This window comes from Camelus bactrianus, chromosome 14, assembly GCF_048773025.1.
Source record: "Camelus bactrianus isolate YW-2024 breed Bactrian camel chromosome 14, ASM4877302v1, whole genome shotgun sequence".
NCBI lineage: Eukaryota > Metazoa > Chordata > Mammalia > Artiodactyla > Camelidae > Camelus > Camelus bactrianus.
In genome coordinates this window covers 19956666-19972357 of record NC_133552.1, presented here as the reverse complement: position 1 = coordinate 19972357, position 15692 = coordinate 19956666, and the positions used below count along the sequence as shown (strand labels likewise).

At 37.3% G+C, this 15692-nt stretch overlaps 1 protein-coding gene across 5 annotated transcripts in view; it reads right to left on the bottom strand.

Annotated features, from left to right (window-relative positions):
* Window positions 1-3404: 3404 nt before the first annotated feature.
* Window positions 3405-15692, bottom strand: part of EPSTI1 (epithelial stromal interaction 1) — a 78144-nt gene continuing 65856 nt past the window's right edge. For all 5 annotated transcript variants that reach the window (XM_074378224.1, XM_010973264.3, XM_010973267.3 and 2 more), the window contains 3 exons: window positions 13062-13135; window positions 7290-7389; window positions 3405-3944 (listed from right to left, as the gene is read on the bottom strand). In XM_074378224.1, coding sequence (XP_074234325.1) covers window positions 3936-3944; window positions 7290-7389; window positions 13062-13135 — 183 coding nt within the window. In that variant the 3' untranslated portion in view covers window positions 3405-3935. The remainder of the gene's footprint in view (window positions 3945-7289; window positions 7390-13061; window positions 13136-15692) is intronic.

The following is a 15692-nucleotide window of genomic DNA, read 5'->3' as shown; positions in this document are numbered from 1 at the left end:
TAACTTGAAAGGCTCATTTTTGCCTCCTCACATAAATGTATCATACATCACTCCAATCTCATTTCATGCACATTGGCACAGAGCTACCAACTACATGCATTTGTTCATAGAGTTAAAAACAAAAAACCCATGGCCTTCTTACCATTTGCTTCTACCTATAACACTTCTAACAGAATGCCTGTTACCTCCTCCGGCAGCTGCATCTCCAAATATACCCTTTCATAGGAAAAGGTCCAGCGAATCATAGCCCATCTGTTTAATATTCTGGAAGTTAAAATAAAGCCTGTAGGCACTGTCTTTATGATTTATGTCTCCTAAAGCCAATTACAAATTTTCAGCTAGAGTTATCAAAACTTTGAATTTGAATTTGAACGTTTACATTTTTATAAATGCCAAGTGTTTCATTTTGGAGGAAAATGTGTCTACATTTACCATAAATACAATGTAATTTCCTAAAGATGCTTTCTGAAAGACAAACAAATCTTCAAGTTAAAAATAAGCTTATAGTGGGCTGGGGGAGGGCAAAGCTCAGTGGTAGAACACATGCTTAGCACGCAAGAGGTCATGGGTTCAATCCCTAGTACCTCCAATAAAAAATAAATAAACGATAAAAACCTAATTAGCACCCTTCAAAACAGAAAGTAAATAAAAACAATTTTTTTAAATAAGCTAATAGGCACAGGGAACTAGTCATTGGCTTGTAGTAGCCTGTAATGAAAAAGAATATGAAAAGGAATATATATATATATATATATATTCAGCTATATATATATATAGCTGAATCACTATGCTGCACACCAGAAACTAATACAACATTGTAAATCAACTATGCTTCAATTAAAAAAGTTAAAAAAATAAGCTTATAAAATTTTTATAATGTTAAACAAAATGAATCTAAGGAAGAATCTCATTTTTTTTCAACCTAAACAAAGTGTTTAGGAACTACAGGGAATATTTCTTTAGTGTAAAAATACATAAAACAAACCTGTGCACTCTGGTCTATACTCTGAAGGGAGTAAGATCTCCGGCTCCGTATCGCCCATAACGATGCCTAGCAGAAGTCCCTCATTTTCTCATGAAGGGTCATTGGGTGGGTTCTGCTTTGCACGTTTTAAAATCTATCAACATAATACCAAGAAAAAAAACACACAGGAAGAAGATTGATAGATCCTCATACACAAGTATTTAAAACTCAATACTAAATTAAGTAATACTAAATTAACAAGTGTTAGCCACTATATATAAAAATCGATTTTAAAAAATTTCTTCTGTATAGCATAAGGAACTATATTCAATATCTTGTGATAACCTTTAATGAAAAAGAATTTGAAAACAAATATATGTATGCATATGCATGGCTGGGACATTGTGCTGTACACCAGAAATTGACACTTTTTTTAAATTGAAGTACAGTCAATTACAATGTAACTGAATGTACTCTAATAAAAAATATAATACTAAATTAAAAGACATAAAATTAGGATATTTGAACATAATATCTTAACAGAGAGAGATCTTTTACAAACTACACACACACACACACACACACAAAAGAAGATAAAGAATGGCCAGCAGACCTATAGGAAAAAAAATGGGATTGAGTTCTTCAAATGAAACTTTCACTCAGCATATAAGCAAAGATTTTAAAAACCAAGGGCATACTTCAGGTGGTGATAAATATTGATGTCAACTTTTGGGAAAGAAATTTAAATACATATATTAAAACCCCTATAAATGTAGATTCCCTTAAACCACCAGTTCTAATTCAAGGTGTTTGTCCCCATACAATCATTAGATAAGTGTCTATAAGGATTTTTATCACAGAGATTTTGACACAAATCCTAATATAAAAAAATCTGGAAGGATGCATACCAAAATATTATCTGTGATTATCTACAAATAAAACTTTAAAAAAATCACTAGTATTTTTTTCTTTTTTTCTACTTATCTATATGTCTAAAGTTTCTGTAAAAACACCTATTACTTCTGAAGCATTCATTTTCATTCTCTTTTTCAGAAAAATGTATTTTAAAAGCATAGAAAGGGTGATTGGAACTTTGGGATTCCTAATCAGGGTTACCCACAAGTCAAATTTTATTCCAACTGAGAGCGGATTAAATGTGAAAAGCAAAACAGTAGGCTCCTTACCCAGCAACACTTGTTTCTCTTCTGGTTACTTCCACCTACACATAGAATTACTCAAAGAAGATGTTTATAGTCCCATACATTTTCTAGATAACTTTGGCCATGAATCCACAATCACTTAGTTTTAATGAGATCAGATACCGGATAAAATCTCAGGGCATGAAGGTATGGCAGGCAGTAGAAGAGAAATTGATGCCAACTTTCCTGAGAATCCCCAAAGTAAGAAAGCATCTCCTTCCCCTATATTAATTCCTGGTTACACACTGGAAAACAGCAGCAAGTGAGAACTGCCAAGCCGAGACACAAAAACCAGAACGTGACCGTGGGCTGCGAGGTCGCCAGGCTGGCAGGTGCAGGGCTGAATGGCCGCGTGCCACGGCAGTCAAATGCCTGTGACAATCACACATTTACAATCCCTTTGGCAGTGTTTCCAACCCAGACTGAGGGATTCTGTCTTCCCCATATTAGGCAATAACAAAGATTTCAATGAACCAAACATTTTATGTTAGTGTCAACAGCACTAACACAGGATTGGCTGGCAGAAAGACAGGGAAGCCGAGAGTGTCTGCATTATTGACTCCAGAGAAACTCTATGAGCACCATCTGTCGTCAGCACCCCCACCCTTTCTATTCCACACCCTTGCCCCACTTCTGAGAGCGCCCCCCAAGTCTTGGCCCAAGAACCTGAAATCCCAATGTTTCCCTAAATTCATATTTGGAAAGTTCATTTCAGCAGAGCAGTTGGGAACAGAAGATCTCTTAATGCTGCAAAGTATTATTAGTTGTCCAGCTGCAAGATTTATCTGCTCTTCCAACCTTCATTCTAAGACCAAACTCAATGCTGCAATGCTTCTCCTGCATAACGTAGGGGGAGGGAGGTGGTGGAAGCCGACAGTCTGGAAAACCACTGTTCTCGAACTTGAGGGTCTATAAACTGGTTCAAGGTCATAAAAGCAAAACAGGAAAGTCTCCTGAATGAGTAATAGGAAATAAGTGGCATAGAGCAAAGACAAGTTTCCAAAATACCCACAAACCACACACGGTATCTACATTTGTATCTAGTTGACTTTTTATGGCTTTTCAGGAAATGAACTGTCCCACTCTGAAAAAGCAGACGAACAGTATTAGGACATAAATCAAGACCAAAACCAAACCCAACAGTGAATATAGTACTACATTTGATCTGTATTGACCGAAAAAGACAATATTAAAATGAGATCACTCAGAGCTTTCCACTAAAAACAAAAACAAACCACGTATACAGAAGTAGTTTAAAATTTATTTATAAATTTATTTAAAAGAGTATAGAAGACTTTTTTTTTCTCTTGCTCACCTTTATGGCCTGAATTAAGAAAGCAGAATTCAAATCTAGAGATGCCAAAGCTTCTCCAAACCTGATCTGAGAATTGGATGAGAATTAGCTGTTTACAGAGACAAGCAAGTGCTACTCATAGTTTTTTACCAACCTGAAAGCATCAAACGATTCCCTTCTTTTCTATCTTAACAGTATGGCTGTAATTACACTCCCAGTGAGAGGCGAGACCAATTAGAAAACTAACGTAACGTGTCGCTGGCAGCAGAGATGAAGTGGGAGTTCAGCAGGCAGCTCCTGCACACACACAGAAGCAAGGACAGGGAGAAACCAGTCGTCCCCAGCTGCTCAGCCGAGTGGATGGGCAGCTGAAGTCAAGGTGAAAACAGGGAGGGTGAACGAAGCTGCATGAAGTAAAAAGCATCTCATGTGGTTTTTCGAGGTCAGTTGACAAAGGCCAGATGGAAGCAAACATTTCTCACATATTCTGGAAGAAAAAGAAAACAAACATTAGTGCCAGCTACAAAACAATATCCAAAGTTTCTGTTAGCCTAAAATGAACTTCCATAAACTGACTATACGTCAATGAATAAATATATATATATATACACACAAAAAATTAAAATTAAAAAAATAAAATGAAGTCCCTCCAAAGAACACTCTGACCTCATGACTCTTTTCTTCAATGATTTAAAGGCCCAGTGAAATGATTTAATTTTCAGCTTCCATTGCATTTGATTTACAAAATGGTCTCTGTCAACGGTGCAATGGCTTGTGGAATGACAGCTCGTCAGCTGTGTTCTGAGAGATAGGCTAACATGGGTCACAGCTAATAGTGTGCACAAATATTGTCATCCACCTCCACAGTTACAGCGAGGATGGGACAAACACAATGTGGAGCAGAGCAATTTAAATGGAAATGTATGGAGTAGAGGTGCACTGTACTATACAGCAGGAAGGTGACCTCTAGGGGGACCTTGAGGGAAGGAGACGGACTACATGAGTCCCCTCCCCCTACCATGTGCAAAGGGTCAAGACATCTCCACTAGGCCTCCCAGGATGCCAAGGTCCACCTGGGATTCAGACTATTGCTGCTCTAACATTCTGGGAAACGAAAATCTCAGGTTGCCTCATAGATCTTGGCAAATCCTTAGGTGTCCCTGAAGACACAGGATTCCGAGTTTCCCTAGCATCTCAAAGGGTCTCACCCACTGGTATCAGAAAAATGATCATCTGAAGTGATCCTTTAAATGTCCCACGCTAGGTGCATTATGAAAAGAAACAAAGGACCCTAGAAAACCAATTTTTTTGAATATAAATGCAATTTTAAGTAATTAAGGAATAAATATGTATTAAGCAATCCAAGAAGAATGTGATTTAAATTAGAAAAAGCTTCAAAAATAAAGATTAGTCTAATTTGTCTATCTAAAACACACTTATCAAAGGCCTACTAGTTAAGTGTCTCATAATGATGTTTCAAAAAAACAAGTTTTTCTTTCTTTGGCTTCCATCACAGTTTGATCAGATTTTCTGCCTTCCTCCTTGCCTTCTCTGTCTTTGGCTTCTTACTGACTCCAGCATTTCCTCCAAGCCCCATCTGTGAGCTCTGCTCTCTTATCCTTTGTGGGAGCTCAATCGTCATCCATCAACATCTAAATACATGACACGTTCTAAATATATCCCGCATACTAACCTCTGATCCACTTGTTCTTTATAAAACACATGCGGGATAAAAGTGTAGTCTGTGGCTTTCCCTTTTGCTTTTCTATGCCATCCTTTGATGAGCAGATGTTTTACTTTACTGTATATTTATCATTTATGTTTGGTTTATACTTTGGGTTTTACGAAATCCTCCCTCGCTCAATTTTATAAAGAATCTATTTTCTTCTAAAATTTAAAAGGTTCTTCCTTTCCATTTATAAGCTTAAATCCACCTGGAATTGATTTTTTTATGATTTCACGTGGGTACTCAATTGTCCCAACGGTGTTTATTGAAGAGTCTGTTTTCCCAGTGGTGGGCTCTGCCTTTGGTTCTACATCAAATTTCTATAAGTGGTTGGGTCTGCCTGTGTCAGTTCCAAACCACATTAAATGTTTAATTAACTCCCCAATGTATTTCTTTATCTTCAGGAGTAGATTGGCTATATTCTTGATTCTTTGCTGTGATTAGAATTTAACTAAATCAATAGGTTATTTGAGAAGTCATTCTTATCCAGTAACAAGGTAGAATTCCATTTATTTATTCCTTAATGTCTTTCTATAAAATTGTATATATTTTTAGAAAGTAATGTACATCTTTTGTTTTACCTTTTTATTAGTTTTTTTAATTATTCTCAATGTGTAGAGAGAAGGTTAGTTTTTATATACTAATCCTATATCTACCACTATTGTTAGGCCCTTATTTATTCTAATAATTTGAATATAAATCCTATTTATTATTCATATTCAAATTTATAATCCTTTATGTTCATTTACTCTCTTCCATCATCTTCCCTTCAATCCCAGGTATTTTTCTATGAACAGGTACCTTCTAAATTGGGAGAGTTATTAAGTAGAGGAGAAAATGTACAGCCTGTCTCCAAGTCCTGTTCAAAATCTGAGTTTCGATCACATTTCACAACTTATGAATTCTATAAATTAGGATAATGTCTTAAACTCCCAACTAATGCCCTATTTTCCACATGACCCCCACTCACAGATTCTTATGAGTCACTAATAACACAAGATGCAAAGATACCATGTTTTGATTCCTTTCTCTCTCTTGTATGTTGTCCCTACTCTGAGTGACACAGCAATACACATGGGCATACGTTATAAATAAATAGACACCTCCAGTATCCATTCTCCATAAATTTGCCGGCATTCAATTATCTTCAATATATACACGTTTGTGAAATCTATCCATAAATTTTAACTATGAGGTGCCTCCCAAGGAAACATGCATATAAGATTTCTAACAGACTGTCTTCCCCAAAATGATCTTTTGTCCATTATGTATTCATTAAGGGGTGATCTTCTCTAGAGTTTCCAGGTCAGCAAGCACTTGATTATTTTGTTGTATTTTACCAGTTTAAAGATTTCTATCTGTTCCAATTTTTTTTAATAGATACATATACACTTGGGCTTCCCTTAAATTGTAAAACCCACTGTACTTAGTTTTGATTCTGTACACATTGCAAACCCCACAATCCCATACATTCCAAAGCTTTGGTGCTGTTTCCATAATATATGGTCCACACAAAACACATTACACACATATTACAACAGAGTTGCAAGCTTTTCTTCATAGAAATCTGTAAGGACATTTCATTTTCAGAAAATGCCTTTGCTGTAGGGTATTAAAAAATCATTTTCTAGTGAAAAATTAAATACCGGTCTCTTTGATGTGCTAGTTTCACTGAAAGAATATATTACTAGAGAATGCGTCCTATTTTTACGACCATAGTTCACTGAAAATCTTCCTGAAAAAAAAAATATTCATTTGTTTTTTGCTGTAGGTCTGGGCAAAGAGTAATATTAAAAAAAAAAAAAAAAAAAAAAAAAAAAAAGCCTTGAAGTCCAGGCAATCACGGAGCAAACAAAGGACAGGTGTCATTTTTTATTGTGACTGGCATTGGCTGGAGCTGAAATCAGGACTTCCTCCCTCTCTCAGAAGCTATTGTGGAATTTACAGTAATCACCCTGGCTGACTGCCCCTCACACAGCTGAACAGCCCACCAAAAAAATAACATCTGGGGAGAAGGCCACAGCATATGTTTTAAATTCTCATTGTTTTTATTCTTCAGCTTTGAAAGATTTTTTTTTTTGAGTAAAAAAAATAAATAAAACTCACCCAGCTGTTACGACTATTCATATTCCAACGGCCTCCAAAGCCCTGGAGGCCACCTGCTTGGCCTTCACCTTGACGTTGGTCCAGAAAAGCATGATTTACCCTTTAAAACAATGAAAAATGTGTGTAAGTGGAAAGCTTGCTGCAGGGCGGAGAGAGTTCTGAGACCCTAATGCTCTGTCTGAACGGACTGTGGGGATGGCTGGCCCCGCTCAGGTCAGGAGTCTACAGAAACTTCTTTTCCCATTAACCACGTGATATGCTGTTAACAGTCCTCTGCTGGAGCAGCTGCCAGTCTTGGCTCAGGCCCAAAGGGGGCATAAATCCTTCACTTTAGACTTTCACTCACCCACCTCTACCCGGTCTTCAACAGCCTTGACCACCCCAGCAACCGCACCCCTAAGGGTCATGCCGGCCGTGAACCCCGGAGGTGGAGGAAACATAGAAGCTTTGGGAAGAACTGAAACATGAAAGGAAATCAAAAATAGCTCTGTGGTCACAAGACAGATGCCCCTCCCATCTAGCCTGTGCCCCACTGCCAGTCTCACTAAAGTCAATCCCATAAGCGAAAAGCAGAAGGAGAAGAGGAAGAGAATGTGGGGAGGGGAAACTTCAAAAGAAGGAAGGGGTACATCTTCAATCGTACCTGCAGCAACCAATTTCAGAAATTAAGTTTAATATATAGGAGGTAAAACTACAAAGAAAGGCAAGAAGTGATGATCCCAAGAGTCAGAAGAAGTTACCAGTAGAATGATGGTTATATTCTGTTTCTGGAGCTGGCTACCTGGGTGTCCATGTTATTTTATTTTATTTTTTTTACCTTGAGCACACGTACTTATTTTTCTATTCATAAATATATGCATATAAGTATGTATTCTTTACATAACAGGAATCATATAGGTTTTTTTTACTTTTTTGGGGTTTTTTAATTATTATTTTTTATTGAAGTGTAGTTGATTTACAATGTTAATTTCAGGTGTACAGCAAAGCGATTCAGTTATACATATAATTTTTTTTTTCAGTTTCTTTTCCATTATGGCTCATTACAAGAAATTGAGTATAGTTCCCTGTGCTATACAGTAGGTCCTTGTTGTTTATCTATTTTATATACAGTAATGTGTATCTGTTAATCCCAAATTCCTAATCTATCCCTTCCCCTTCCTTCCCCTGACTGGTAACCACAGTTTGTCTTCTGTCTGTGAGCCTATTTCTGGTTTGTAAATAAAACATGTATCTTTTTTTTTCATATTCCACACATAAACAACATCATATGATATTTGTCTCCCTCTGACTTATTTCACTTAATATGACAACCTCTAGGTCCATCCATGTTGCTGCAAATGGCATTATTTCACTCTTTTTATGGCTGAGTAGTATTCTATTGTATAAACATACCACATCTTCTTTATCCAGTCATCTGTCAATAGACATTTAGGTTGCTTCCATGTCTTGGCTATTGTAAATAGTGCTGCTATGAACATTGGGGTGCATGTGTCTTTTTGAATTACAGTTTTCTCTGGATATTCGCCCAGGAGTGGGATTGCTGGATAATATGGTAAGTCTATTTTTAGTTTTTTAAGGAACCTCCATACTGTTTTCCACAACGGGTGCACCAAACTACTTCCCACCAACAGTGTAGGAGGGTTCCTTTGTCTCCACAATGGGTATCCATGTTCTAATTCATCATTCTAAATATTTGTTTCATGGACTCTTCTGCGTTGTACCTCTTATAATTTTAAAATTTAAAAAAGAAAATTAAAGGCAACACCATGCTCTGAGATGCCCACGTATGGCTGAATGGAGTCAGGAACACGGAGGCTGGAGAAATAGCATTGGAGTAGGTACCTATGATGTCAATGGATTATTGAGGCATGTGGTTGGAGTGGGTGGCTGTAAGCCACCAACTGTGGGAGATTTGGGAATTTTGAGGATAAGGACTGCTGAGTGGCATGGTCAGAGGCTGGAGAGTTTTACATCTCCGGGCTCAGTGTACCAGATAAAATGCCAACTGCACGTTGACTCAGGTTAGTCTCTGGCTTACAGGGTTGCTGTTTTCTCAACGTCAAGCACCATCTGGCAGTGGCTACATCTTAGTCATTAGAAAGCCTTTTTCCCTCTCACCATGGAATCTACCCGGGCGCCGTATTCTGGTCAGCCCGGTTCGCTGCAGAGCTGGAAGTTTGTCACCTTTTCTAGACTTCTTAACATGTAAACTGAGGTATGACACCTGAGCTGGCGACCTGATTATTAAGGAAGAGAGAGCAGACCCTGAGCCCCCTAAAACTACACAACCAAAGGTGTTCTGGACAGTCCATATGTCTGGGGCTGTTTTTATCCAGTCTTTCCATCAGTAACAAAGATGGGATTTCCCTCAACATCCCCCATCCCACTCCACATCCAAACCACTAGAAGTCTTGTTGGCTCCACCCACTAAACACACCCTGCAGTCACCCATTTCTTCCCATTGTCATATTCTATCCAAATCCCTTCCCTCTCCCATCTGGCTTCTGCTTCCACTCCCACCCTCTGTAATCCATTCTCCACGCAACAACTTACTAAACTGTAAGAGGAATCATGCCCTCCTTTTGTTTTAAAACCCTCCCATGACTTCCCATTTGTGTTAGAATAAAATCACTGGCTTACAAAATCCTCTAGTTCCCAGCTTCTGCCTACCTTTCCTACCTCATTTGGTACTTTTCTTTTGTTGAGCATCTATAATCCAATCGTTTGGGACTCAGAAAGTCGAGCTCATTCCCACTTTAGGGCCTTTGGTTTTGTTCCTCTTCTTGATAAGAGGGGGCATCCCACTGCACGTTTCACTCTCCTCTCCCATCTCTGTGTGACTGGCTCTTGTTCTTGGATGTGACCTCTTCACTGAGGAACTCTCACCTCCGATCTCTCCCTGAACATCACCCTGTGATGTGGTCCTCATATGCTGTTAAATTGTTGGCTTCTATTTCTCTCCTCTGGATTGTAATTTCCATGCAGTCAGGGACCTTCTCTGTCTAGTTTACACCTATTCCCAGTACTTACACAAAGCCTTCAGAGTGTGCCCTGATAGAGGTGAATGAATGAATGATCCAGGTTCACGGTCCCCACCTCCGCCTGCTTCTGTGACAGCAGCTGCATCGTGAAACCACCCATGGTGGTGAGTGCAGCTCACTGTCCACTGCCCTCAGTTCACTCAAACACTGAAGACCGACAACTTGTCATGTACACGATGTGATTCACTGTTGAGTATGTTACTAAGAGGACAGCACAGCAGGTCAGCTAGAGATCATGGGGTGGTAAAGAGATTGCCTTTTCAATTTCTAACGAGAATTCAAATAGGTAGGGAAAATGTACCAATTTATACTTTTGTTTACTAGTGTTAGAAAGCTAGAAATGTTACAAACATTTCATTGCTGTTGAACTAGTGCTCTGGATTTTCTTCCAAGGAGTAACTTGGATAAAAACCATTGTTCAAGTTCCAATAAATCAATACAGTTCACTCCAACTTTCAGCTTGCAGCCCAGACTGTTTCAAGTCCTTGACCCCCAGTGCTCTGTCTTTTCCCTCTGGAGTTTCAACATTCTTCTCTTACTCAGAAAGTTACACTGGGTCAGGTTCAGGTACAATCACAATAGAATTCACCAAAACGTTTTTGGGGAATCCACAATCTTCCTATTAGAAAACTCAGGGTTGCATTTTCTGCTCTGTGAACTTCCAAACGGTAGAAAATGCATTGTCTCTTTGATTCCAATAAAATTATGTCCCTGGAGAAAACCTAACTTACGTCCTCAACACTCATACTATGTTTGTGTTGTTGCCCTCAGCAGGAATGGACACAGCTTTTCTTTTCATTAAAAGACTATCGGAGGGTGGGAAGGGATAGACTGGGATTTCAAAATTGTAGAATAGACTACACTGTATAGCACAGGGAAATATACACCAAATGTTATGGTAACTCACAGAGAAAAAAATGTGACAATGAGTGTGTATATGTCCATGTATGACTGAAAAATTGTGCTGAACACTGGAATTTGACACAACATTGTAAAATGATTATAAATCAATAAAAAACGTTAAAAAAAAAAGACTTGAATATTTTCATATAAGAAGATGAAAAAGCTCACTATAAACTCCAAAGGACAATACAAACAGAAGCTTCTTTCAAAAATTGATGGAGAGCGTACACAATGTTTCAAGGCTTGATTAGTTGTTTCAAAATTGACTACTGAGTTTATTATCCAAAGAGATTTCCTCTTGGATTAAATTTGGATTTACATTTTACTAAACCCAATAGAAAGAACATAAGGTATAGGACATAAACAGCCACCAATATTTAGGTAATCAGCAATAAGGAAATAGAGAAGGAAGGTCAAGGTTTCTATAATTAAAATGTAATCTTTTCCACCTCTAATCAAATAATGCATTTTTATTGGGTGCCCATTGAAGATAATTTCTTAGCAAAGAGGCCTATTAATGTGACATATCACTGTCTTTAAAAATGCTTAAAACTTTATAATCCAATTAATCCTCAGAAATCCAGAGAAGTAACTGGCTACTATTAACCAGCGTTATAGAAATACATATAAGGTTTTTAATAGAAGGGCTTTTAAAGAGAAAATGAGAAAAAAATAAAAGACTAAATGGATTTCCAACCTACTCTATAAAAAAAAATAGGTAACAGTTACAGTTCCCCCTTACCCAACAAAATAGCCGTACCAGTGTATCGGAGTTCCAATGTTTTCTTATAATCAGAGAAGAACACATAAATTCACACTGGATATTTTTAAACTATTCTGACTGGATTATGGAAGCAGTATAATCCAGTCAAAAGAACATAAGTACCCATCCACAGTTGGCAACTGCATCAGAATCAGAAGCTTCCCTGAACCCTTTTTAAAGTCTCATTCACAAAATGAAACCACCACCATTTAAAAATACACATCAGTGATAGTGGGAAGGGTAAACATAAATGAAACCACTCAGTTGCAAAAGGATTTGCGCCTTTAAATCATGAAAGTCTTCACATTAAATTCTTCTCCTGAGACAATCACTGCAATAAACTCAAACAGCCCACAGTCTCCCCAGGAAAAAATTAAAATAATGATAGACATGGTGATTATTAGCATTGGCTCAACATCAACATGGCATTCTGGGTACCCTTAATGCCTGATGTTAGAAAGACGATTGAGACTATTTATGCTATTAAAAATTACTTACTGGATCTATTTTAAGATCTTTCCTAATACCTTAGTCAACATAAAACAACTTCAATGGTGGTTCTTCTCTGAGCTTTTATATTCAAGTATGAGTATCTTACTGTTTATACTAGTTCAATTATTCTAAAATAGTTTACAAATAGTAAAGCATCATCCCAAAGGATTAATATCCTTTGTCCCATGGGAGGCAAATTACGTATAATCTAAATAAACACACAGCTTGAGAGCTGATTCCACTTTCTAGTGTGAATTTATGCCAATTCAGAAAAATGGGGTATTGTGTATGTATGTACGTGTGTGTGTGCGCGTGTGTGTAGTAGCTGGCATCCTCACACAACACCTCAGTAATATAAAGATTAAAAAAGTAAAGAGGTATACCTGAATCACTTTGCTATACACCTGAAACCAACATTGTAAATCAACTACACTTCAAATAAATTTTTTTTAAAAAGGTGATATAGATTCTAAAACCACACTCAATATTACAACAGGGTTTTCCTAAAACATTTCAAAAACTTTATAAGTAATTGTTTTAACCAAGGATGCTTATTTTATTAGCCATTACTACCTCCTGTGTTCAGCCTGGTGGGTTTTGGTTCTTCCTTCCTCCTGTTGCTGTCGTTTAAATTCCAGTAATTCACTCTAGGAGCAATAAAAGTTTTAAAATATGATTTTCAGTTAACATAGTTGTACAGAAGACACCTAAATCAATTATATATTTAACCTTAGCTGGTGCAATATTTCATTTTTGAAACTTTTACATAAGTACCATTTCCGTGTGAAATTATTTTCTTATATAACAAGGTGTAGGAGAAATAATTGTCCCTTAGTCAAAGAATAACCCTGCGAGTGTAAAATTGTGAGATTAAAAAGCCAATGTGCGTGTCTAAGATATTAGACCATTAGGTACAACATACAGAGGGGAAAACACAATGTGGGCCAAACTCACCTGAGTCTTACAAGCAAAAACAAATCAAATTAGTTCCTTATGGAATGTCGCACAATGCTACTTCTTGGTAATTTCTCTAGCATCTCTATCCCAACAAATTTGGAGCTACTTACAAAGAAATATTGGACTCGATTCTGAAGTGCAATTCCATTAGAACAACGTTTTCCATCCTGGAGAATAATCACTCACCTATCACTGAGTACTTACTTCAAATACTAGCGAACTTTGGACTCCCTGAAGGGGTATTTCCTTCAAAGAGGAAGTCGTGTTACCACAACTAAATCTCTAGCTTCTGACATGCTGATTATCTTCTTGGAAGAGGCAACTTAACTTCCACACTCAGTTACTATGTTGACAGTATTAAACCAAATAACTCGGCGCCAGAGAATCTCTGACACACCCCTGCCTGCCCCTCGAGGCAGACCAAGTTATAACCTCCTGTCAAAGACAGAAAAAAGCAGAGGGAAGTTATCAGGCCCGTGTCATAGTCAGTGCCTGAGTCAGAACGATTTTTCTGGCAGAGAAAATACTGTCACATCTTGATAAACACATACCAACACAAGTATTGTTTTAGCCATCAAACTTCCTTGATGAAAAGTATAAAATAAATTCGAAGTTCAGACTGACATTTTATTCTTTTAATTTTATTCGCAGGCCTTCCAACATCCTATAGTCTCCAGAATAAAAAGACTGGTTTCCTATAATGTGATATTCCAAATGCCCATTAATCCCTAAGGCACATTATTTAATTCTAATTTCTACCTAGCGCCAATGACAAGGGGAAAATTAGAGAGTTTTCTGAATAATTGAATAATATTCATTCAACCATTTCTCAACTATTTATTAAACACCAAGGTGTCGAGCTTTGTACCAGAAGGTCACTTTTCCACAATGGCATAAAGTCTTTCATTTTAATTTTTGTCACTATAGTAATATGCACATAGCTTCAAAAGTCTACCAAACAATAGTACTGCTTTTACTAGACTTATACTAAAATAAAAGCAGTTCCAGCCCTCCCCGTCATCCCTACAGTCACTTTCAATTTTTATGTGTGATTTTATCTGTCAATTGATCTCCTTCTTAAAAGTATGCATATTCTTCTGCTTCTTAATTTTTTTCTGAAATTGTATTTTCTTTTGGCTTCCTACTATGGAGAAGATTTATATCTCGATTACTCCCTCCATCTCAATTTCAACTTCCTTTCCCGATACCCCACCATCCTCATCCCTCATCTTTACGACTCTTTTTTAACTTTCAGTGCCATGGAGGAAGGGCTCTGGGGGTCTTCCAGTAGATCCTGCAGATTTCCAAGTCATCCTCTTTCCAACCCCAGCCCTCGGAGGTACCAGGTGCCTCCAATTCCAGACTTGCATTGGGACTGCTTCAACTTGCATCTTAGCATTTCTTACAAGTGAGTTCTGCCTTTTTCTGCTCTACTTTCCAGCTTCCAAAATTTCGCTGATATCGTTTCTTTGCTGCAGTCTCCTGGTTTGTTCTTTTTTCTTACTGGCTTACCTTTTTCCAAAAACATTTCCTTTATCTCTTTTTTTTTTTTTAAGTGGAACTTGGGGAGAGAGGAACTAGAGATAAGCAAATTAAATGTACAAATTTTAACCAGAAGACCTTAACATTTTCAAACGAAAATTATACCAGAATTCTCTTTCTTGATTCTCACAACAGTTCTCAAAGGTAGGCAGGTAAAGAAAACGTTATTTGATGAATGAATGGGTGAGAATGATTATGCCTGCTTTATAGATAAGGAAACAGAGGTTCAGAGACCAAGTAAGTATTTTGTCAAGAGCTAAATGACTAGTAAGTAGCAAAATAAAGACTAGAGCTTAGTTTTTTTATTTTGTTGTGTTGTGTTTTGTTTTGTTTTGTATCTAATCTCCTGCAAAATGCATCCAAAAGAGGTGGTTCAGATTCAGGATAACTTGTTAATCATACTCAAGTGTAAACAGCCATATCCAGCATTACAGGGCCTATTTACACTCAGAAGTTTTAGCAAAACATACCTAACCTAAGCTCAAACCTAAATCTCTCTTGTCAAAGGATGCTGATTTTCTCACCTGCGTTAATCTATTTCTCCAAGGAGCAACTTCCAATATCCCGCCATTCTAAGTTTACTAACATGAACTCTGAACAAACTACACTCATCAGTTCTAGACAGGAGACAAAGATTGTTGTAAAAAACTATGAAACACATATATTTAACATATGCATATTACTACATATTTCTTTAAAATAATT